Genomic DNA, 22,337 nt, shown 5'->3' with positions numbered 1-22,337 from the left:
ATTAGGTTGATAACATATTTATACACTGGATCAAGGGAAAATTGATAAGTGTTGACAGAAACTTCCCGCTCAGAATAAGGCACTCGATAGCTCTGTGTGAGTATTTGGTCACAAAAGGTTTCTCTGAGTACAAGAATTGTCCACCTCAAGGTGGGCAGGCAAATGTGGCACTGCTCCCTGGCCCCACCATAGTCCCAAACAAGTCCCTGTGTGCCAGAGTAAATCATATGAAAGAAAGAGAGAGAGAGAAAGAGGAAGAGAAAAAGAGAGAAAGAAAGAGAGAAAGGAAGAAAGAAAGAAAGAGAGAAAGAAAAGAAAGAAAGAGAGAAAGAAAGAAAGAAAGAAAGACTTGCATTTATATAGCGCCTTTCACGACCACCGGACATCCCAAAGCGCTTTACAGCCAATGAAGTACTTTTTGAAGTGCAGTCACTGCTGTAATGTAGGGAAGGCGAGCCCTCCATTCAGTAGGCAGTTTAACTTTAGGCACCACCCTCCCTCAATGCTAACGATGCTAACTCCTGGGGAGGCAAAAAAACAATTTCAGGAAAAACTCGGGGAAATTCTTCCCTGACTTCCTGAGGCAAGCAAGAAAGCTTCAGGAGACCAGGCAACCCATTACGCATCACTAGACATACTAAAATAACCCCCCATCCTCCACAAGACTCAGTTTCCTTTAGAGCATACTGCAATGATAAAACACAGGTATATTTACCCCCCAAAAATCCGCCCAACAAAGACAGGTGGATAAGGTGGTTAAAAAGGCAAATGGGATACTTGCCTTCATTAGCCGAGGCATAGAATATAAGAGCAGGGAGGTTATGATGGAGCTGTACAAAACGCTGGTTAGGCCACAGCTGGAATACTGTGTGCAGTTCTGGTCGCCACACTATAGGAAGGATGTGATTGCTTAGGAGAGGGTGCAGAGGAGATTCACCAGGATGTTACCTGGGCTGGAGCGCTTCAGCTATGAAGGAAGACTGGACAGGCTGGGGTTGTTTTCCTTGGAGCAGAGAAGGCTGAGGGGGGACCTGATTGAGGTGTACAAAATTATGAGGGGCATAGATAGGGTAGATAGAAAGGAACTTTTTCCCTTAGTAGAGGGGTCAATAACAAGGGGGCATAGATTCAAGGTAAGGGGCAGGAGGTTTAGAGGGGATTTGAGGAAGAACTTTTTCACCCAGAGGGTGGTTGGAATCTCGAACTCACTGCCTGAAAGGGTGGTAGAGGCAGGAACCCTCACAACATTCAAGAAGCATTTGGATGAGCACTTGAAATGCCATAGCATACAAGGCTACGGACCAAATGCTGGAAAATGGGATTAGATTAGACAGGGCTTCATGGCCGGCGCGGACGCGATGGGCCGAAGGGCCTCTTTCTGTGCTGTATAACTCTATGGGGGAGAATTTCGGTTGGTTGCGCCACCGATTAACGCCTAAAGAGGCCGAGAAGTGGGGCGTTAGCCAATTTCCGGGCGGGCGCAAGGCGCCTAGCGCCTCGCCCCATATTGAGCATGCATTTAGCGCCGGCGCTAAATCTTAGCGCCCGCTCATGGGCGCAGGCCGATTATGATGTCATTTGAGTGTGCAACGCCTTTTGGGCGCCCTGGACTGGAAATTCAGTGGTGCCCCCCTCCGTAGCACCTGGCGCTAATAGTGACAGCTTACCTGGACCTTACCAAGTCGCTCTTGGGCTGGAGGAGCGTTATTTAAAGGGGACTGGTGTTGTTTAAAAGCGGAAGCCATTTTTGGTGCACATCTTCCTCGAGAGCTACAAAGAGTTGCTGAGCTACACACTGAGAGCCAGTTGACCACTGAGCCAGCACAGGCAGACAATCTTCAGCCTTCTGACCATCACCTTGCTGTTGGCGAGCCTTGACAACGGGGAACCTTCCTGTGGGCACTTATTATGGGGGCTGCATTGGAGGGGAACGTCCTGCTGCTGAATCATCTGGAAAGGGCACTGAGACGCTGGGAGAGGGGGGCGGGCATGGCCAGACGGAGGAGGGCCAACAGACGTCGCCACAGCAGACCTTACGCTGGCAGGGTTTTCCGACAGCAGTTTTCCTACATGAACATGCCGGAGGAGCAGTGTGTCAGAAGGCTGCGATTTAGAAAGGAGGTGGTGACTGAGCTGTGCCAGCTGCTTCAGCCAGATCTGCAGCCTCAGATAAGGTGCAGGACATCTCTGTCGGTGGCTGAGAAGATGCCTGCTGGCCTGAACTTCTACGCGAGCGGCTCTTCACAGGCTGCGCGTCAGAGGCTGATCAGAAGTAGCTTCTAGGCCCCTCTCACGGAATGCTTGCTGCCATTCCAAGAACAGGAATGGAACCGGTCTGATACCCCCAAGCCTGTGAAGGGCAAGATGCATGTAAATAGAAGGCATGGCCATTGTAAATGAAGAAAGTGTTTCATTACACAAAATGTGGTTCCTTCAAACATGAGAAAGCTATGGCAACAGAAAGCAAAACTAATACACTGACACATAACTGCCTCTCACACCCGGGAGACTGTCCAAAACATAAATCATATTGTGACCATCTTCCTTGGCCTTGATTCCACTGTGCCAACCAAAGCATCCAATGCCCCATCAGTGAGGCATTCCGCTCTCTGCCTCACCCTTTCCATTTCTTGCTAGGCTGGTGTGCCACAGGTAGGCTCCCACCGCTTTGAAGGCCTACAAGGCAGTGAGTGTGTCTGGTGATGCCAATTGACCTGCCCCTTTAAGAGCTGGCCGGCGCCAGTGTGTCTCAGGGAAAGTGATTATTGAAAGCACCTGCGCTGCGCCCCGCCGCCGCTAAATTGGGTTGCGCCCCCGGGTTAGCACCTTAAGAGCCTCGTGCAGCGCCTGATTTAGCGCCGCAATCACCCTCAGGGGCGCAACGACCCAATATCGCGCCAGGTGGCGCTAAATCGCAACTGGTGCTAGGCTTTGCGCTTCGCCAGAACTAGCGCCCCAAACGGGGCTATACCGAATTTCTCCCCCTATGACTCTATAAATATTGAAAACTAGAACAAACACTAGGGGGAAAAAAATCAATGAAAATGCCATGGAATGTTGCATTTACCTCACGGTGCTGTCTTTGATGGTAATAGCCAGTAATGCTGTAAGATAAATGAGGCAGTTCTGCTACCCCTGGCAGCACAAAGAACATAAATGGTCACTGATGCCGAGAGGAACTGCTGAAAGGCACCGCCAGCCACGATTTCTTTCTACCCATGAAAGGTTGAACACTCAGCCTGTCACTACAGGCCCATGAATGGCGTTTTCATGTTAGTGGTTTTCTGCACTTCCCAAGGAGATCTCAAGCTAGAAACTGAAAGTTGCCATTGCACCTTTTAAACAGCCATGTATGTACAGTACTTCTATTCTAAGGTGCTAGCATTAGCTCAGTGGCAGCACTGAGTGTTCAAAAATTACAAAAGGGTTTTGACAGAGTAAGTAAGGAGAAACTGTTTCCACTGGCAGGAGGGTTGGTAACCAGAGGACACAGATTTAAGGTAATTGGCAAAAGAACCAGGTGAGGAGACATTTTCTTAAGCAACAAGTTGTTCTGATCTGGAATGCACTGCCTGAAAGGGTGGTGGAAGCAGATTCAATAGTAACTTTCAAAAGGAATTTGTATATATACAGTACTTGAAAAGGAAAAATTTGCAGGGCTATGGGGAAAAAGGAGGGCCGGCGCGGACGCGATGGGCCGAAGGGCCTCTTTCTGTGCTGTATAACTCTATGACAAGTGGGACTAATTGGGTAGCTCTTTCAAAGAGCCAGCAAAGGCACGGTGGGCCGAATAGCCTCATTCTATGCTGCATGATTCTATGATTCACTGTCGCCTCTATCAGAAGGTTCAAATCCCACTCCAGAGACTTGAGCACATAATCTAAGCTGACACCTCAATGCAGCACTGAGGGAGTACTGCACTGTCGGAGGTACCACCTTTCGGATGAAATGTTAAACCAAGGCCCCTTCTGCCCTCTCAGGAGGATGTAAAAGATCCCATGGCACTATTTTGATGAAAAGCAGGGGAGTTCTCTCCGGTGTCCTGGCCAATATTTATCCCTCAACCAACATCACTGGTCATTATCTCATTGCTGTTCGTGGGACCCTGCTGTGTGCAAATTGACTGCCGTGCTTCCTACATTTTAAAGAGTGTCTACACTCCAAAAATACTTCATTGGCTGCAAAGTGCTTTGGGACATTCTGTGGTCGTGAAAGGTGCTATATAAAGTTCCTTCTTTCTTTCTATTTGTACTATAAACTGTGTACTATAAACTCACTCTAATTGTAGCCTCTCACTCTCTCTGAGTGAAATGACATAATTAGTGCTAATTACTGTCAAATTACAGGCAGATTTAACCTTACATCTAAGAGACTGAGGACACTTTCATCACATTGATCAGGCCTGGGTTTAAACATAGTCCTCAGAAGGGGAGATATTCCTCTTCGTGGCAGCTGGGAAATTGTTGTTACATTAACAGACCTGCTGTGCTTTTCCAACATTTTCTGTGTTTAACAGAAAGATGAGCGGGTTTAATTATCAACAGTTTGAGATACAAACCATATGAGGCAACAAAGAATCCTAAATAACCTAAAGAACCTTTACATTTCTTGAAGTATTATTATTGCCTTACCGATAATATCAAACCACAACTGGCTCTTAGTGAGTTCTGTACTGGTCACCCCAACCATATGGTTCACGGGGTCTGTCTCCACGACAGCAAAGTTAAAGTGAGGCTCATCGAAAGCCAGAGGTTCGGTGGATGGCGAAGGTTTCTGAATCCATTCAATGTGTAGACGAACTGTCGCTGATTTCTGGGGACTCCCGCTGTCAGAGGCACGGATCTGAAAGTACAGATTACAGGGTTTAATGTCTTGGATTCCAAAAGTAATTCTCGTCATGCTAGTGTCAGACCATACAATGAATTCCAGCAGAGTATAGAATTTATTGCACAGTCTCACACCTGGGTCTAGTTGTCCTTGTCTTAGTCCTGCTATATATCTGCTGTGTGGATACACTTTATAGCAGCAGTACAAGGCACAAGTAAGGAGTGTGATGGAATACTCTCCACTTGCCTGGATGAGTGCAGCTCCAACAACACTCAAGAAGCTCGACACCATCCAGGACAAAGCAGCCCGCTTGGTTGGCACCCCATCCACCACCTTAAACATTCGCTCCCTCCACCACCGGCGCACCGTGTCTGCAGTGTGTACCATCTACAAGATGCACTGCAGCAACTCACCAAGGCATCTTCGGCAGCACCTCCCAAACCCACGACCTCTTCCACCTAGAAGGACAAGGGCAGCAGGCGCATGGGAGCACCACCACCTCCACTTCCCCTCCAAGTCACACACCATCCTGACTTAGAAGTATATCGCTGATCCTTCATCGTCGCTGGGTCAAATCCTCGAACTCCCTCCCTAACAGCACTGTGGGAGTATCTTCACCACACGGACTGCAGCGGGTTCAAGAAGGTGGCTCACCACCACCTTCTCAAGGGCAATTAGGGATGGGCAATAAATGCTGGCCTTGCCAGTGACGCCCAGATCCCATAAACGAATTTTTTAAAAAGTACAGCATTTTACAGCACCAGCGCCAGACTGACAGGCAGCTGTACGGAGCTGTACATTCTCTCCAGACACAACTCCCAGACGAGAAGGATAACATTTTACTATTGGGTGTCTTTGCAGTACAAGTAAACATGGTGTGAAAATTTCACAAACCCACTGTTATACTCTATTGAAATCCTATGGTAACACTCTAGTCACACCAGTTCCCTGAGCTACTCGCAAGCGAGGCAGCACTTAGATCGAAATGGTCCAAATGTTTATTTTTTTACTATTACTAGTAAATGGCCCATGGCATTTCCCATGGTTAGTTGATGAATATAACTTTTTGAAGACACAGTATGGTGATGGAGTTGGGAGAGAGAGTTTAGATACTTTCTCCACAGCACCATCTACTGACCAGAGTCCACAACTAATCCAAAAGCAAAATACTGCGGATGCTGGAAAACTGAAATAAAAACAGAAAATGCTGGAAATACTCAGCAGGTCAGGCAGCATCTGTGGAGAGAGAAACAGAGTTAACGTTTCAGGTCGATGACCCTTCGTCAAAACTGGAAAAAGCTGGAGATCGAACAGGTTTTTAAGCAAGTGCAGGGGGCAAGGGAGGGAGGAAAGAACAAAAGTGAAGGTCTGTGATAGGATGGAAGGCAGGAGAGATTAAGAGACATTCATAGTCATAGAGCAGTAGAGTTATACAGCAGAGAAAGAGGCCCTTTGGCCCATCGTGTCTGCGCCGGCCATCAAGCCCTATCTCTTCTAATTCCATTTTCCAGCACTTGGTCCGTAGCCTTGTATGCTATGGCATTTCAAGTGCTCATCTAAATGCTTCTTGAATGTTGTGAGGGTTCCTGCCTCTACCACCCTTTCAGGCAGTGAGTTCCAGATTCCAACCACCCTCTGGGTGAAAAAGTTTTTCCTCAAATCCCCTCTAAACCTCCTGCCCCTTACCTTGAAACTATGCCCCCTGGTTATTGACCCCTCTACGAAGGTGAAAAGTTCCTTTCTATCTACCCTATCTATGCCCCTTATAATTTTGTACACCTCAATCAGGTCCCCACTCAGCCTTCTCTGCTCTAAGGAAAACAACCCCAGCCTGTCCAGTCTCTCTTCATAGCTGAAGCGCTCCAGCCCAGGTAACATCCTGGTGAATCTCCTCTGCACCCTCTCCAATGCAATCACATCCTTCCTATAGTGTGGTGACCAGAACTGCACACAGTATTCCAGCTGTGGCCTAACTAGCATTTTGTACAGCTCCATCATAACCTCCCTGCTCTTATATTATATGCCTCGGCTAATGAAGGCAAGTATCCCATATGCCTTCTTAACCGCCTTATCTACCTGTCCTGCTGCCTTCAGGGATATATGTACATGCACACCAAGGTCCCTCTGATCCTCTGTCCTTCCTAGGGTCCTACCATTCATTGTGTATTCCCTTGCCTTGTTAGTCCTCCCAAAATGTATCACCTCACACTTTTCAGGGTTAAATTCCATTTGCCACTGTTCTGCCCATCTGACCAACTCATCTATATTGTCCTGTAGCCTGAGGCTTCCCTCCTTGCTATTTAGCACTCCACCAATTTTTGTGTCATCTGCGAACTTACTGATCATACCTCCTACATTCATATCTAAATCATTAATGTACACTACAAACAGCAAGGGACCCAGCACCGATCCCTGCGGTACACCACTGGACACAGGCTTCCAGTCACAAAAACAACTTTTGACCATCACCCTCTGCCTCCTGCCACTAAGCCAATTTTGGATCCAATGTGCCAAATTGCCCTGGATCCCATGGGCTCTTACCTTCTTGACCAGTCTCCCATGCGGGACATTGTCAAAAGCCTTACTGAAGTCCATGTAGACTACATCAACTGCACTATCCTCATCGACACACCTAGTCACCTCCTCGAAAAATTCAATCAAATTGGTTAGACATGATCTCCCCCTGGCAAAGCCATGCTGACTATCCTTGATTAATCCTTGCCTCTCCAAGCAGAGACTAATTCTGTCCCTCAGAATTTTTTCCAATAATTTCCCTACCACTGATGTTAGGCTCACTGGCCTGTAATTCCCTAGTTTATCCCTACTACCCTTCTTGAATAATGATACTACGTTAGCTGTCCTCCAGTCCTCTGGTACCTCCCTGTGGCCAGAGAGGTTCTGAAAATTTGTGTCAGAGCCCCTGCAATCTCCTCCCTTGCCTCACATATCAGCCTGGGATACATCTTGTCAGGGCCTGGGGATTTATCCACTTTTAAGCCCACTAAAACCGCTAGTACCTCCTCCCTCTCAATACTAATTTGTTCAAGTATATCACAATCCCCCTGCCTGATTTCTACACCTACATCGTCCTTCTCCATAGTGAACACAGATGCAAAATATTCATTTAAAACCTCACCTACATCTTTCCGCTCTAAACCCACCCGTTTTTTTAGGGCAAAATTCCGGCCTATGGTCTCAGCAGAAGAGTATCACTGCCGCTATCAGTGCTGGGATTGTTCTGTCTCCAGCAAGAGCAAACAAGAGCAAGCACCTGAAAGCCCCACAACCTGTAAGGATTAAAGAGGAAAAGACATGAAATGCCGCAAGGAAAAGGGGGAAGAAAATAGACTAAATACGCTTAGCTGTTCCCTGTGGCCCATGTGAGGTATGCAGCCTGCCACTTTTAACTATGTTTATGTTTCTGGTACAAGGTGACGCCTCAGGTATACAGCTTGCAACCAAGAGGCTCATGTCTAGGATCTGTTGATTGTTGACAGCTTTGACTTATCTCCAGAACAATGCATTGATACTTAACGCAATTCTCAGTACAGATATTGGTTAGAGTTCTTTCCATGGTGCAACTGAAATGCAAGGCAAAAAATAAGAATGATTCTGGGGTGGGTTTTAACTCAGAGCGGATTTCCAGCAGGAGACCATTCCGGCGAGTCGATTTCCTGCCCGGCAGAGGCAGTGGGAGGTCAGGTTGATTTTAGCTCCCAGGCCCACCACCCATTTGTCACCTGGAACGGGTACAAAGCGGGTACAGAGCGACTGGCAGCAGGCAATATCAGGCGGTCCTCCCCTTGGCCTCCTTCCAGCTTCCAGGCAAGTGGCGGCGAGCGAGGTGGTTTCTCGGGAAGGTCTTGCGGGCAGAAAGCAGGGGTGGTGGGAAGAGCAGCTCCTCCTGGCCCCACAAAGGAAAGTTTTAGACTTACCAGAAGGACTTCCGCTTTCTTCAGACCAGCTGCAGACTTGCTTCTGCCTCGTGGGAAAGTTAAAATTGCACGGGGGTCCTACTGACCTAATAGGACCCCGATTTGCCTAGATTTATGAGGCTGCTTTAGGCGGGCACCTCATCTGCCTGCAAACTCATATTGAAACGCACCCCTCCCCCAGAAAATCCTGCCCACTCCACTGCTATCCCACTCCCCAGCATTTCATTTTTTCTCAGAAGCTTCGATTCCATCCAAGCAAGAGGCCATTCTTTTCAATTAAGAGCTTTAAGTAGGAAACAATACGTATTCCTACTTACTGTCAGGATATCATAGTCCCCTGCTGTGAATGTCCACATAGATGACACCATCCCAGATTTTGGATTAATATTGAATTTCTCTTCCTCGGGGTTGTCCTCAATGCTGTAGGTGACATCTGCATTAGGACCTACATCTTGGTCAGAAGCGATCACCTTGTAGATGGGTTCAGGCTCTGTGGAGCTGTTGCGTTCCGGCAGCCTAACGTTGTACAGGACCTCTGGGAACTTTGGAGCATTGTCATTTTCATCCACAATTTCCACCACCACCTTTGCCGTGGACTGTCTTGGGGGAACACCATTGTCACTAACAGTCACCTGCGAGGAAGCAGAAAAAGTAGATTTTTCCCCAATACTTTCCCTGCTGTTGTTAAGACACAAATACCCACCTCCGTGCGCTGTCCAGAACCAGTGCTACTTTATGAGCTACTCAGCCAGAAGAATGTACAGGGAAAATGAATGGTAACATACATTAAGTTCAATTCATCGCTCATTCATATGCATTAACGACTGTGTTAAAAAAGCACACAGGTGGATTTGGTATGAGTGCATTAAGCGTTGGTATGGGAACAGTGTTGGTTATGAAATAAACGCGATTGTTTTTGAGTTTGCAGTGAGTACAGTATCGGGGTGAGTCCATGACAAAGTGCTTCCCACAGGAAACTCATAGTTGGGAAAGAGGGAAAATCACACAGCGAATGCCTGTAATTTCCTGGCAAGGAACCGTCACATCACGGAATCACCCCAGAGTAAAAGTACAGGCGGCGGTACAATAATGTTTCTGAGTGGGAATGTTTCAAAGTGTGAGGCCCACACACTATCCGAAGCAGAAGAAAGTAGACAAACTTATCAAAGAATCCAGCTGAAATCTTTCAAAGTAAGGAGACCCAAAGTTCTCCTCATGAGCAGAACTTTCTTTTTTGCAAGATCACAAACCTGATAAGCTTTTGTGCACTATAAGCCTGATTTTGAAAAGACGGCCTAGGCTTTCTGCCTGCCTGTCCCCTCCCCGCTGTCCGGGGAAGGCAGAAAGCACACGGGATGGGCTCTGCTGAGTTCCCATCTCCTCACCATTACCTGTGGGGTGGGTCTGTCAGGGCAAACGGTGCCTGCCCGTACGTGGGCAGGTGCATGGCAAAGACAGGCGAATGAGGAAAACGTGGCAGAGGCCATTTGCACTCTTCGAATGCTGGACGTAGGGGCTGCCTGTTGGACTTGGTGCACAGTGTTCAGAGACAGGCAGAATGGGCCCGAGAGCAAAAACTGAAGGAGGGGGCCTCTGCACAGGTGCAGGTGCTTTCAGAGTGCTGCCAAGCACAAGCCCCGTTAATGATAGAAATTTTGACAGGGAAAGAAAAATTGGATCAGGCCAGCTCTTTTTCCTGCTACGGCAAACACCCCCCTCCCCCCCAAGGCCTGCCGCAGAAAGCCTCCACTCCTCATCTGCCCCACCCCAGACTGCGCAATGTGTTGGCAGAGGCTGGGAGCCTGTCTTCCACATGGAGAATAGCCTGGGGACAAAAATATGGGCGGGGTCAAGGGAGGCATCGCGGGGGCTGGTAAAAGTCCTGTCCCAGCAAAAATGCATGCCAAACAGTGGGAAGGCGGGGCGGAGCAGGGTGTTTTGGAAAGCCTAAGCAGTGATTGTGAAGATTCTGAATCTAGTCTCTGCATTGATGATTACCAGCAAGGTTTGCTATATTTTCCTCATGGAAAGAGTAACTTTTTTTTTAATGAATATCAAAGCAAAAATATAATGCTGCTCCTTTGTGTGTTAAAGCAACTGAGCGAGATTTTCAGCCTGACCATTGTCTTGCCTCTGACTGACACGATGGGCTGGATTTTCATTGGGCCGTGGAGTCGGGATTGGAGGCGTGTGGGGGTTTAACATCCCGAAGTCGGGGGTCCCGACCCCATCCCGCCCCCCAACCCGCCTCCATGCCAGTTTCAAAGGAGGCGGGTGCCCGCCCCGCACTGGGACCCGCCTCCCCGAGGCGGGAAGGGGATTAGTGCCAATTAACTGCCTGTTAACAGGTAGTTAACAGGCAGCTTTTAGCCTAATCCCTATTTTCATTGTTGAAATGTGTGATTCCCGATGGCTCCAAACCACGCCAAGTTAGCGAGGCGGGCCGTCGGGATGATGGGCTTGGAGGGGTTGAGATGTCTGGTGTTCAGGTGAGTGATGGGTGCATGAGTGCAGGTGTAAGTGTGTTTGGTCTGTGTAAAGTGTTTAAAGAAGTTCTACTAATTTTTACTTACCTTTACAGCCTTCTTTCCTTCAGGTCTCAGGAGTCCCTCATCTCACCGGCACAGAAAGCAGAATGGCCGCCAGCTGTCAAAATCTGCAGCCTCTGCTTTCTGTTCCGGGGAGATCTCTAAATCATCCTGAGAGGAAGGAATTAACCTGGAGTACAGATTGTCAGTGTTTGACAGCTTCAAACAGCTGTGAAACACTGATATTTCATCTGTCAAAAGGTCTTGACAGATGAAATTTCAATCTGTGATGTCACCTGTTGCCAGGTGGCCCTTAATTGGCCTGCTGAACCCGCTGGGCGGGCTCAACAAGATCAATCAAGTCTAAATCGCGTGGGTTGGCTAGAACTCAATGGAGGCGGGACTACAACCCCAAAAGTTGTAGTCCCGCCTCCTCAATGAAAATCCAGCCCGATGCCTCAGCATATTGACAGCTAACCTGCTGGCCTTGTTCTACTCACCTCTAGGTTGTGTTCATCTCTCTTTTCACGGTCCAGCTTACGCGCTGTAGTTGTGATGAGACCTAGAATCAAAAAGAAAGCAACTCTTCTGTAAGACATATATTATAAAGACAAAAGCAGAACCCATTTCAGCCAAGGATGCATATTTACAGAAAACACCATGAGATGAAGCACATTTAGTCGAGTTAAATTGACTCCATCTACAATGCCTACTTCCTTATCAACTCTATAGGCTCGATAGAAGATTGATATTAAACCACTTGTCTGACAACATGCCCTGTACTCTTTTCATTGTGACTGAGTGAACGTGCAAAGAAATTTGCATGATAAATTTTGACTTACACTAGCCACATATGGATCCCATATCCCTAGCTGGGTGTAAGGAATTTTCCTACTAAACTAAAATCAAGACAGTCACTGTTTTTTTGTGAAAGTATGAATTTGTGTGTCTGTCTCACTGTCAAAATATAAAGGCCTTAGAATGGGTAAAGAGGAGGTTTACCAGGATGTTACCAGGGATGAGGGACTTCAGTTATGAGGAGAGTTTGAAAAAGACAATTAGGAAGAAAAAGGAACTATGAAATCAAATTATCAAGGAACATTGTTTTAGAAACAATAATCAAGGAAAAAAGGAAGATACTTATTTACCCAGAGAGTGCTGAAGAACTTACAGGGTTAAAGACAAAAAGCGGGGGGTGGAGACGAAGCACGACTGCTCTTTCAAAGAGCTAGCACAGGCATGATGGGCTGAATGGCTGCCTACTGTGCTGTAAGTTTCGATGATTCTATGATAACCAATGTTCCCTCTAATTTTTATTTGTACTGGGCGGGCGACAAATTCCTCTGAGCGTGACTTTTTGTCCAAGGGCAGCTCACAACAACAACAATGCCCTACCCAACAACAGCAGCAACAACAGAAAATTCAGAGCTTTCATTATTTTTGTTCATTGCGCAAATATTTTTTGGGGTCTTTGAAGAGTTAATGATTTGATATCTTCACTTTATCACTTTCTCCCGGCTCCCCTCTTCACATCAAGCAATCCCAGGTCAGGTTCTAATATCTTGAAGCCTTGGCGAGGGTGTAGAGGAGATTTAGGAGAATGGTACCAGGGATGAGGGATTTCAGTTATCTGGAGAGATTAAAGAAGCTGGGGTTGTTCTCCTTAGAGCAGAGAAGGTTAAGTGGAGATTTAATAGAGGTTCAAAATTTTGAGGGGTTTTGATAGAGTAAAGAAGGAGAAACCGTTTCCACTGGCAGGCGGGTCGGTAACCAGAGGACACAGATTTAAGGTGATTTGCAAAAGAACCAGAGGCGAGATGAGCAGATTTTTTTTTTTTTTACACAAGTTGTTATGATCTGGAATGCACTGCCTGAAAGGGCGGCAGAAGCAGATTTAATAATATCTTTCAAAAGCGAATTGGATAAATATTTGAAAAGGAAGAATTTGCAGGGTTAAGGCAAAAGAGCAGGGGAGTGGTACTAATTGGCTAGTTCTACCAAAGAGTCTGCACAGGCATCATAGAATCATAGAAATTTACAGCACAGAAGGAGGCCATTTGGTCCATCTTGTCCGTGCCAGCTGACGAAGAGCTATCCACCCTAATCCCACTTTCCAGCCCTTGGTCCGTAGCCTTGTAGGTTACAGCACTTCAAGTGCACATCCAAGTACTTTTTAAATACGATGAGGGTTTCTGCCTCTACCACCCTTTCAGGCAGTGAGTTCCAGACCCCCACCACCCTCTGGATGAAAAGATTTCTCCTCAAATCCCCTCTAAACCTCCTAACATTTACTTTAAATCTATGCCCCCTGGTTATTGACCCTCCTGCTAAGGGAAATAGGTCCTTCATATCCACTCTCTTTAGGCCCCTCTTAATTTTATACATGTCAATTAGGTCTCCCCTCAGCCTCCTCCGTTCCAAAGAAAACAGTCCCAGCCTCCCAATCTTTCCTCATAGCTAAAATTCCCCAGCCCAGGCAACATCCTCGTAAATCTCCTCTGCACCCTCTCTAGTGCAATCACACCCTTCCTGTTATGTGGTGACCAGAACTGCACGCAGTATTCTAGCTGCGGCCTAACTAGTGTTTTATACAGTTCAAGCATAACCTCCCTGCTCTTATATTCTATGCCTCGGCTAATAAAGGCAAGTATTCCGTATGCCTTCTTAACCACCTTATCTACCTGTCCTGCTACCTTCAGGGATCTGTGGACATGCACGCCAAGGTCCCTCTGATCTTCTGCACTTTTCAGTGTCCTACCACTTATGATTGGTGGAGTGGGCTGTTGGTCAGGACGGGAGAGACCCCGCCCCCTCTCCCTGATCAGATACTTTTCTTGGCCACTGCAACTTTGCTCTGTTTTTAAAGCCCCCCGCTGTTGTGATTCTGAGCGGAGTGAGCGGACGGTTCCTTTCACTGCGCGGCACAGTCAAGCTTGCTGCGCTGCGCGCCCACGCAGCTTATAGGGAACACTGATGATAGACCATCTCTACTGCAATTGGAGTATTCTATGTCACTACCTCTCAGAAAAGGTTTTGCTGTTCCCAACGTTTTGATCTTGGCCTAACCTTGTACAGAAGCCCTGGTACCTAGAATCGGACTTCTCCCACAATCTGCATAAAGCCATGCATTAGAAGCACCCATCTCTCCCCGTCCTGGAATGAAACTTCCCGGTAAGTGGCCTTAAATTAGCCCCACCCCTCACCATAATCACATCTCTGTTGAACTGCCCCTCGATCATGCAATTTTTGGGCTAAGAAGTGAGGTGATATGATTAGCATTGCAATTTTTGTTGAAATAACTTGTATCAAATCACTCTAGAAAGCAAGAGGGACGAAGATTGTCTGCCGGCCAGAGGTAAACCATGTTCCATCAGTTACCATCTTGATAAAACGACGGGAGAAAACAAAAGGGCACACTCAATGTCTAATGCAATCAGAACACTCTATTTGTACCTTTGGCAACTGGACAAACATCTTTCAATTTGGGAAATCTAAGAGAAAAAGAACTTGCATTTATATAGTGCTTTATCACATTCTCAAGACAGCCTAAATCACTGCAAACACATTGAATTACAATGACTGTGGCTGCGTGTGTGAGTGCTGTCGCCATTTTGCACAGAACATGGTCCCACAACGAGCAATGAGTTGGTTGAGGAAAGATAGTTGAACAGGACTTTTAGAAAAATACCTCCTCTTCAAATACTGCCATGAAATCATTAACATCCACCTGAACAGTCAGACGGGGCCTCAGTTTAAGGTCTCATTTGAAAGACAGCATCTCCAGCAATGGCGCATTACTTCTGTAATGCACTGAAATATCAACCCAGATTACGTACTCAGTTCCTGGAACAGGGCTTAAACTCACAACCTTCTGACTCAGGTGAGACTGCGCCCAACTGAACCAAACTAACTCACACTACCACATGAAGCCTAAAAGAAAGACTAGCATTTATATAGCGTGTTTCACGACCTCAGGATGACCCAAAGTGCTTTACAGCCAATGAAGTACTTTTTGAAGTGTAGTCACTGTTGTAATGTAGGAAACCCGGCAGCCAATTTGTGCACAGCAAGCTCCCATAAACAGCAATGTGATAATAACCAGATAATCTGCTTTAGTGGTGTTGGTTGAGAGATAAATATTAGCCAGGGATAACTCCCCTGCTCTTCTTCGAAATAGTGCCATGGGATCTTTTACATCCACCTGAGAGGGCAGACGGCGCCTCGATTTAACATCTCATCTGAAAGAAGTTGCCTCAGTACTGCACTGGAGTGTCAGCCTGGATTTTGTGCTCAAATCACTGGAGTGGGACTTTGAACCCACAACCTTCTGACTCAGAGGCGAGAGTGCTACCAACTGAGGCACGTTTGGCACTATGCAGCCTATGCATGCGGCACATCACAGCTAAAAACCCAGTGAAAAATAGGTTACGCACAATAAAGTGTGCAGATGTGTTTGTTGTTACTGCTACTTGATGCCATTCCCAGTCGTGTCTAAACAGGGTGATGGAAATCAAATTACTGGTTTCTTTTTCCCATGGATTAGTCAGTCCTTGCTTACTACCTCCAGGCAATGTTAACAACACCTACACAAAGCAAAAATTGAAATGGGTAACTGCTGTGTCAGATTGACATGGAATTTGTTTAATGGGCAATAATATGCTGTGGCAGTTTTGAGTTGCTTCTTTTTCTAACTTGAAAGCTGCTTAGCTTACCACAAATCCGTGAGCATATCCTAAAGTTGATCAGATGATCTATTAAATACCAACAAAATACTGAAAATGGAAGTATTCCATACTGGTACAGTTAGCTGTGTTAATGCAAGAAGCTCAACACCATCAGGAGCCCGCTTGATTGGCACCCAATCCAGCACCTTAAACATTCACTCCCTGCACCACTGGTGCACCGTGGCTGCAGTGTGTACCATCGACAAGATGCACTGCAGCAACTCGCCAAGGCTTCTTCGGCAGCACCTCCCAAACCTTCGACCTCTACCACCTAGAAGGACAAGATCAGCAGGCGCATGGGAACACTACCACCTTCAAGTACCCCTCCAAGTCACACACCACCCTGACTTGGAAATATATCGCCGTTCCTTCATCGTCGCTGGGTCAAATTCCTGGAACTCCCTCCCGACCAGCACTGTGGGAGTAACTTCAACAAGCAGACTGCAGTGGTTTAAGAAGGTGGCTCACCACCACATCCCATGAACACATTTTAAAAAAAAATCAGACTTCTGTGATGGAACATAGGAACAGGAATAGGCCATACAACCCCTCAAGCCTATTCTGCCATTAAATTATATCAAGTTAGATCATGGTTGATCTGCATCTTAACTCCATCCACTCACCTTGGTTCAATACCCCTTAATACCCTTGCCTAACACAAATGTATCCATCTGTTTTGAAATTTTCAATTGACCTAGCCTCTAAAGCATTTTGTGGAAGAGAGTTCCAGATTTCCATTATCCTTTGTGTGAAGAAGTTCTTCCAGATATCACCCTGAACGGCCTAACTTTAATTTTAAGGATATGCCCCCTTGTTCTGGACTCCCCCACCAGCTACCCTGTCAATTCCTTTAATCATCTTAAGTACCTCAATTGGATGACCCCTTAATCTTCTATATTCAAGGGAATACAAGCCGAGTCTATGCAACCTGTCCACATAATTTACCCCTTTAGCCCCGGTATCATTGATGGCATTGTGGCTAAAGACACTTCCTAGTGTGTCACTATACCATACAGATCAGGACGCCCTCAGGCTCGATCCTCAATCTGTCCCGACTTAGCTGATTTCAATGGGGCGAACAGTTGGTGATGGTTAAAAATAAATCAACTGTGGCTCCCACTGTTAATTGTTATCCAGTAAACCCTGCTGGAAAGTAAAAGGGCTGGATTTGTCTAAGCCTATCCGAAGAGGGTCGGAGCAGGACTTCCATTCGCTGCCCCGAAGCCAACTCAAAGCCTGTTCCATTTCCTCCTTGGGACTAGTTCTATATGCAGAGTGCGTATCTGGCGGGATTCCCACCATCAAAAGGAAGTCCACTGCTGCAGAAGAGGGAAATGCAATGGTGCTTTGGCGGGACACCCATTGCAGCACCAGAAGAGGCAAAGAAGATCTTCAAGGGATCAGAAGAGACTTGGGCCTAGAAATTCAGTTTTGCCAGTTTTGGGGCGCTAACGTTAGCGCCCGCCCGACTTTAGCGCCCGCCCCAAAGTTGCGCCCCCTTCGCCGAAATTCAGTTGCTTCGCCCTAAGAGGTTGCTGGAGCGCTAAAAGAGGCGTTACACGACTATCTTTAGGCGCTAAGCCGGCGGTGCAGAGGGATAGCGCCGAGGCGGGGCGCAGCGCGGGTGCGGTCATTTTTTGATTGACAGCAGACCCCGTGGCGCCGGCCAGCTCTTAAAGGGGGAAGGGGCGATTTGGTCTGCTGCCACGCCCTGCACACTGCAGCTTTCAAACTAGGCCTCAACACTGCTGCTGAGCCCAAGGAGCCATGGCAACGCATGAGAAGGCCCGTGAGCGTGCCCTGCGCTTCTCAGAGCGTGATCTGGATATCATGCTGACAGCATTGGAGAAGAGGCGCAGGATCTTGTTCCCAGACACTGGCAGGAATCCCACCCACCGCGTCTACACCAAAGCCTGGAGGGAGATCGCCACCAGGGTGTCGTCCTACGGCGATGCCCCCAGGGACAAGGTGCAATGTCGGAAGAAATACAATGACCTGACCAGGATTGTCAGGGTGAGTACCCTTTCCACTCTCCTCCTCATTCTTGCATGTACACCTGACATGATGGGCAAAGGGACCTGAAAGGCCTAATGGGCAGCCCTCAGCCAGCAGCTTTGGGACAGTCATGAGCATCAATTGCACATTCTGCACTTTACACACTGGCCAAGCTATTCCACCATGAGAGGCAGTGCACACTAGATCAGGGCTACACTCTGGCCAAGCTATTCCACCATGGGAGGCAATGCACACTACGTCACGGCTACACACCGTACTTAGAGCCCGTCCTCTCTCTTGCAGGCTAAACTTGCGAATAATCGCAAGCGCCGCGACATCACCGGGGGAGGCCGCGCCAAGTTCCAGAAGCTCACTCCCCTGGAGGAGCGCGTGAGTGGCCTCATGGGAGGCCACGTGATTGTGCCCAGAGCGTGCGGAGAAGCCGACCCTCCGCTGCCCGGCAATGGTAAGGACCTCGCCTTTTGGCCCTCTCTCGTCGCACTTGCGCATCCGAGCTACCTCCTTTGCCACTGTGCCACCAATGCGCTGAATGCCACCAGTCATGACTCCCTCGCTGATGCCCTCTCCTCACTCTGAAGCTACTCTTGTGCCTTCCTGCTTTCAGCTGGTGACGAAGAGCTCCCTGAAGCTGCCAGTGACAGCCCCTCCGAACAGGAGGAGGAGGAGGAGGAGGAGGAGGAAGAGCAACCTGGACCATCAGGGGAGGACTCAGGTCCTGCAGCAGAGGGCGAAGTGTTGGACACGTCTTCCCTGGACGAGAGCCTGGAGCAACTTTCGGAGGGGAGTGCAGCTGCTGGGACCAGTGGCGTCCAGCCACCCAGGAGGGCTGCGGGTGGGCCGCGGCCTTCCCCCCAGAGGGGGGAAGGATCGGAGGGGAGTGCAGTTGCTGCGGACATTCGGCGCCAGCAACGTGCCAAGGGTCGCCTAGCTCGGACCCCTGCTCCCCAGCGGGAGAGTCCCGCCTCCAGTCCAGCCACCTTCACCTCGGAGGAGGTGCTCCAGCTGGACCAAATGGCCGAGGATTCGGACCGCCGCCACACAGAGCTCATGCAGGTGGTGGGACGGATGCCTGAGGCCATCGAGTCGCTGGCGACCAGTGTGCGGGAGTTTGGGGCATCAAATGCCGAGAGTGGCCGAATGATGATGGAGGTAGTGGAACGGATGCCTCCGGCGATGGAGTCGCTGGCTGATGCCGTCAAGTCAGTGGCGGATGTGATGCGGGCGCAGACCAGGGCAACAGGGGCACTCACTGCTGCCACACGCGCTGCCTCAGCCAGGCATCGCCAGGACACCCGCCGCGCTGCAGCAGCACAGCGATCTGCCCTTCGGCTGATTGGTGTGGATCGTGCAGTGCGTGCCCGGGCGAGTGCCAGCGTGCGACATCACCAGCCAGCACCTCCAATACGCCAGCTTGCCCACATTGCGCCATCCGTCGCCGCCACTCCCCCAGTGGAGCGTCAACGGCAAGTGGCTGGAGCTGATGGTGGGCATGCACATGTGCGCCAATCAAAAGCCGGCCCCTCGAGGCCCAAAGCCCGTGTAGGCCGCCCCCCAAGACCATCTGGCGGAAGGACATCTGACCCTCAGGCGCCTTCCCCCAGCCTCGCAGCAGCCACTGGGCAGAGCTTGCGGAGGAGCAGCAGGCCGGGCAGGGGCGCCAGAAGGCTGGACAAGGTCTCGCCCTCGCAAGCCACTAAGTAGAGGGTGTGGCCAGCTTTCATTTTATATGGCGGTGGACATCTTTATTTTGCCCATGGTTGTTTTGTTTATGGGTATGTTTTTTGCGTTAAGGCTGAGGTTGAGGCCTGGTTTGTTCAAATGTGGAGTTACTCCTCCCCAGGTTGTGGGAGTGAGTCGTTTGTTGCACTTTGTGGGGGCCGTTGATTGTTTTTGGGATTCATGTGGGAAGGGGTTTCATTTTTGTCAAATATAAATTTATCTTTATTCAGACAGTGTCCATGGTTGTTCTTGTTAGTCTTTGTTGCCTTCGCCGGCTGAGGGCTTGCGGAGCGGCTGCATTCATCTTGCTTCATGGCCACAAGGCATTCCCTGACAGGGGGCTTAGAAGTTACGTTCAATAAGCTGGCGACAAATTGGGAGACCCGGTGCGGCGAATACTGCAGAGATCCGCCGGAACGATCAAGGCAGCGGAACCGCTGCTTGAGGACCCCAATAGTTTGCTTGATGATGTTTCTGCTCCTTTGATGGCTCTCGTTGTATGCCTCTTCAGCAGTGGTCCTGGGCGCGCGGAGCGGGGTCATGAGCCAGGTACACAAAGGATAGCCTTTGTCCCCGAGTAGCCATCCTCTTGGGGGAGGCTGTGCCTCGAACATGTCATGCACAGTACTCTGCCGCAGGATAAAGGCGTCGTGGCAGCTGCCTGGAAAGCAGGCATTGACAGCCAGGATGCGCTGCTTGTGGTCACACACCAGCTGCACATTGAGAGAATGGTAGCCCTTCCGGTTGCGATACTGCTCGCGATGCTCCAGAGGTGCCCGCAAAGCCACATGCGTACAGTCAATGGCGCCCTGCACCAAGGGGAAGGCCGCGAGTCTAGCAAATCCCACTGCATGCTGATGCTGGCTCTCCAGGGCCATGGGGAAGGAGATGAATTGGCGTCTCCTTCTGAAAAGGGCATCGGTCACCTGGCGGATGCAGCGATGCACGCCGAACTGGGATATGTTAGCTATGTCCCCAACAGTGGATTGGAAGGAGCCGGTGGCATAGAAGTTCAATGCCACCGTCACCTTCACTTCCACCGACAGAGACGTCCTGCACCTGAGCTTTGGACGCAGATCTCTGCGAAGCAGGTGGCAGATCTCTGCAACCACCTCCTTTCGGAATCTCAGCCTTCTTACACATCGCGCGCCACTCATGGTGAGGTAGGAGCGCTGCTGGCGGTATAGCCTGACTGGGTAAGGCCTATGTTGCCGACGCCTGTTGCCCCCTCTGCCTCTAGCCAGGGCTGCCCCTCTGACCCCGCGTCTGCGAGCCCTACGCACATGGCGCTGAAACTCCGCGTTGGCACCCCATGCAACCCCCATCAAATGCTGGCAAACAGTCAAATTTCCAACAGGGCACTTGCAGTGCTTTGGCCTGAGTCCAAAAATACCTGAGCTATTGCTGCACGAAACCAGTTAGCTCTCCTCCTGGTTGTGTGTCCAAAAATCCGTTGCACAAGAGTGTTTGCTGCAAAATGGCTGCCCTTTATACTGCAGGGTACGTGCCCTTTAATTTGCGCTCCCCGGGGCCCGCGTCGGCTGTGTTGCGTTCCATTTTACAAACGCTCTGGCCGCCAGCCGCACAATGGGGCGGTCCGACTGAAGTTTGGAATCGGGGCGCGCAAAGGGCGTTGCACGAGGATGTGACGTCATTTTCTGCGCGCGCAGCCGGGCGGGCGCTAAACTTTGCGCCGGCGCTAAGGGTCAACTTAATTTGGGGCGAGGCGCAAACTGCGCTGCGCCCGGGCGCTACACGCATAGCGCCCGAAATTCACTTCTCTTAAGGCGCTAACTGCTGGCGCAACCAACTGAATTTCTAGGCCTTGAAGATTTTGTAAACTTTTTGTTTTAAACTGAAGATTTTGGACTGATCGAGACCGTTAGCAGGTTAACTATCTAGGGCCATTATTGAAGAAGCATAGGCCACTACTAGGTCCTTCCACTAACCAACGGCCTGGGAACTTGGCACCACTACCCCGTGGCCTACTGCCAGCCTTCTCCTAGTGTTGGCAAAGACAACAGTGGTAAGAAGGAAAATCAGCCTCCCTGTTGGCATTTACACGTGGCAGGTGGTGAAGGGGCAGCCAGCAGCCTTCTTGGCGGGGGTGGGGAGAGGAAAATTTAAGTCGGGCAGGGCTGAGGGGGTAGGGCTTACCGCCTAATTTTCCCACTGTTTCTGCTGGAGTTGGGGCAGAATAGTGGAGGAAAATCCAAACCCACATGTGTGGATATCAGAATGAAGACTAGGTCAGAGCCGGGACTGAAACCTTCCATGGTTGAGTAACTTGCCAAGACCCACTGGCTAGTCTCACACATGAAGGATGTCCACTTGGCTGAAGTGGAGGGTTGCTGGTGCTAATGGAACAAAGCGCTTTGTAGCCAATGAAGTACTTTTTGGAGTGTAGTCACTATAGTAATGTAGGACAGGTGGCAGCCAAATTTTGCACAGCAAGCTCCCACAAACAGCAATGTGATAATGACCAGATAATCTGTTTTAGTGATGTTGATTGACGGATAAATATTGGGCAGGACACCAGGGATAACTTCCCTGCTCTTAATAGAAATTAAAAAAGCAATTGTGATCCA

The 22,337-nt window shown here is 49.1% G+C and overlaps 1 protein-coding gene across 1 annotated transcript in view; it reads right to left on the bottom strand.

The window, feature by feature from the left end:
- The window catches only part of fat2 (FAT atypical cadherin 2), a 113,129-nt gene that overhangs the window by 75,065 nt on the left and 15,727 nt on the right, over positions 1 to 22,337 (bottom strand). The window contains exons 3-5 of the mRNA XM_085995815.1: positions 11,791 to 11,852; positions 9,080 to 9,394; positions 4,632 to 4,842 (exon numbers count right to left, since the gene is read on the bottom strand). Of these exons, the coding sequence (XP_085851941.1) occupies positions 4,632 to 4,842; positions 9,080 to 9,394; positions 11,791 to 11,852 (588 nt within the window). The remainder of the gene's footprint in view (positions 1 to 4,631; positions 4,843 to 9,079; positions 9,395 to 11,790; positions 11,853 to 22,337) is intronic.

The sequence above is a fragment of the Somniosus microcephalus genome, chromosome 8 (genome assembly GCF_052327205.1).
Source record: "Somniosus microcephalus isolate GS21.2 chromosome 8, FLI_Smic_1.0, whole genome shotgun sequence".
Classification (NCBI taxonomy): domain Eukaryota; kingdom Metazoa; phylum Chordata; class Chondrichthyes; order Squaliformes; family Somniosidae; genus Somniosus; species Somniosus microcephalus.
This window is presented reverse-complemented; position numbering and strand designations above follow the sequence as displayed.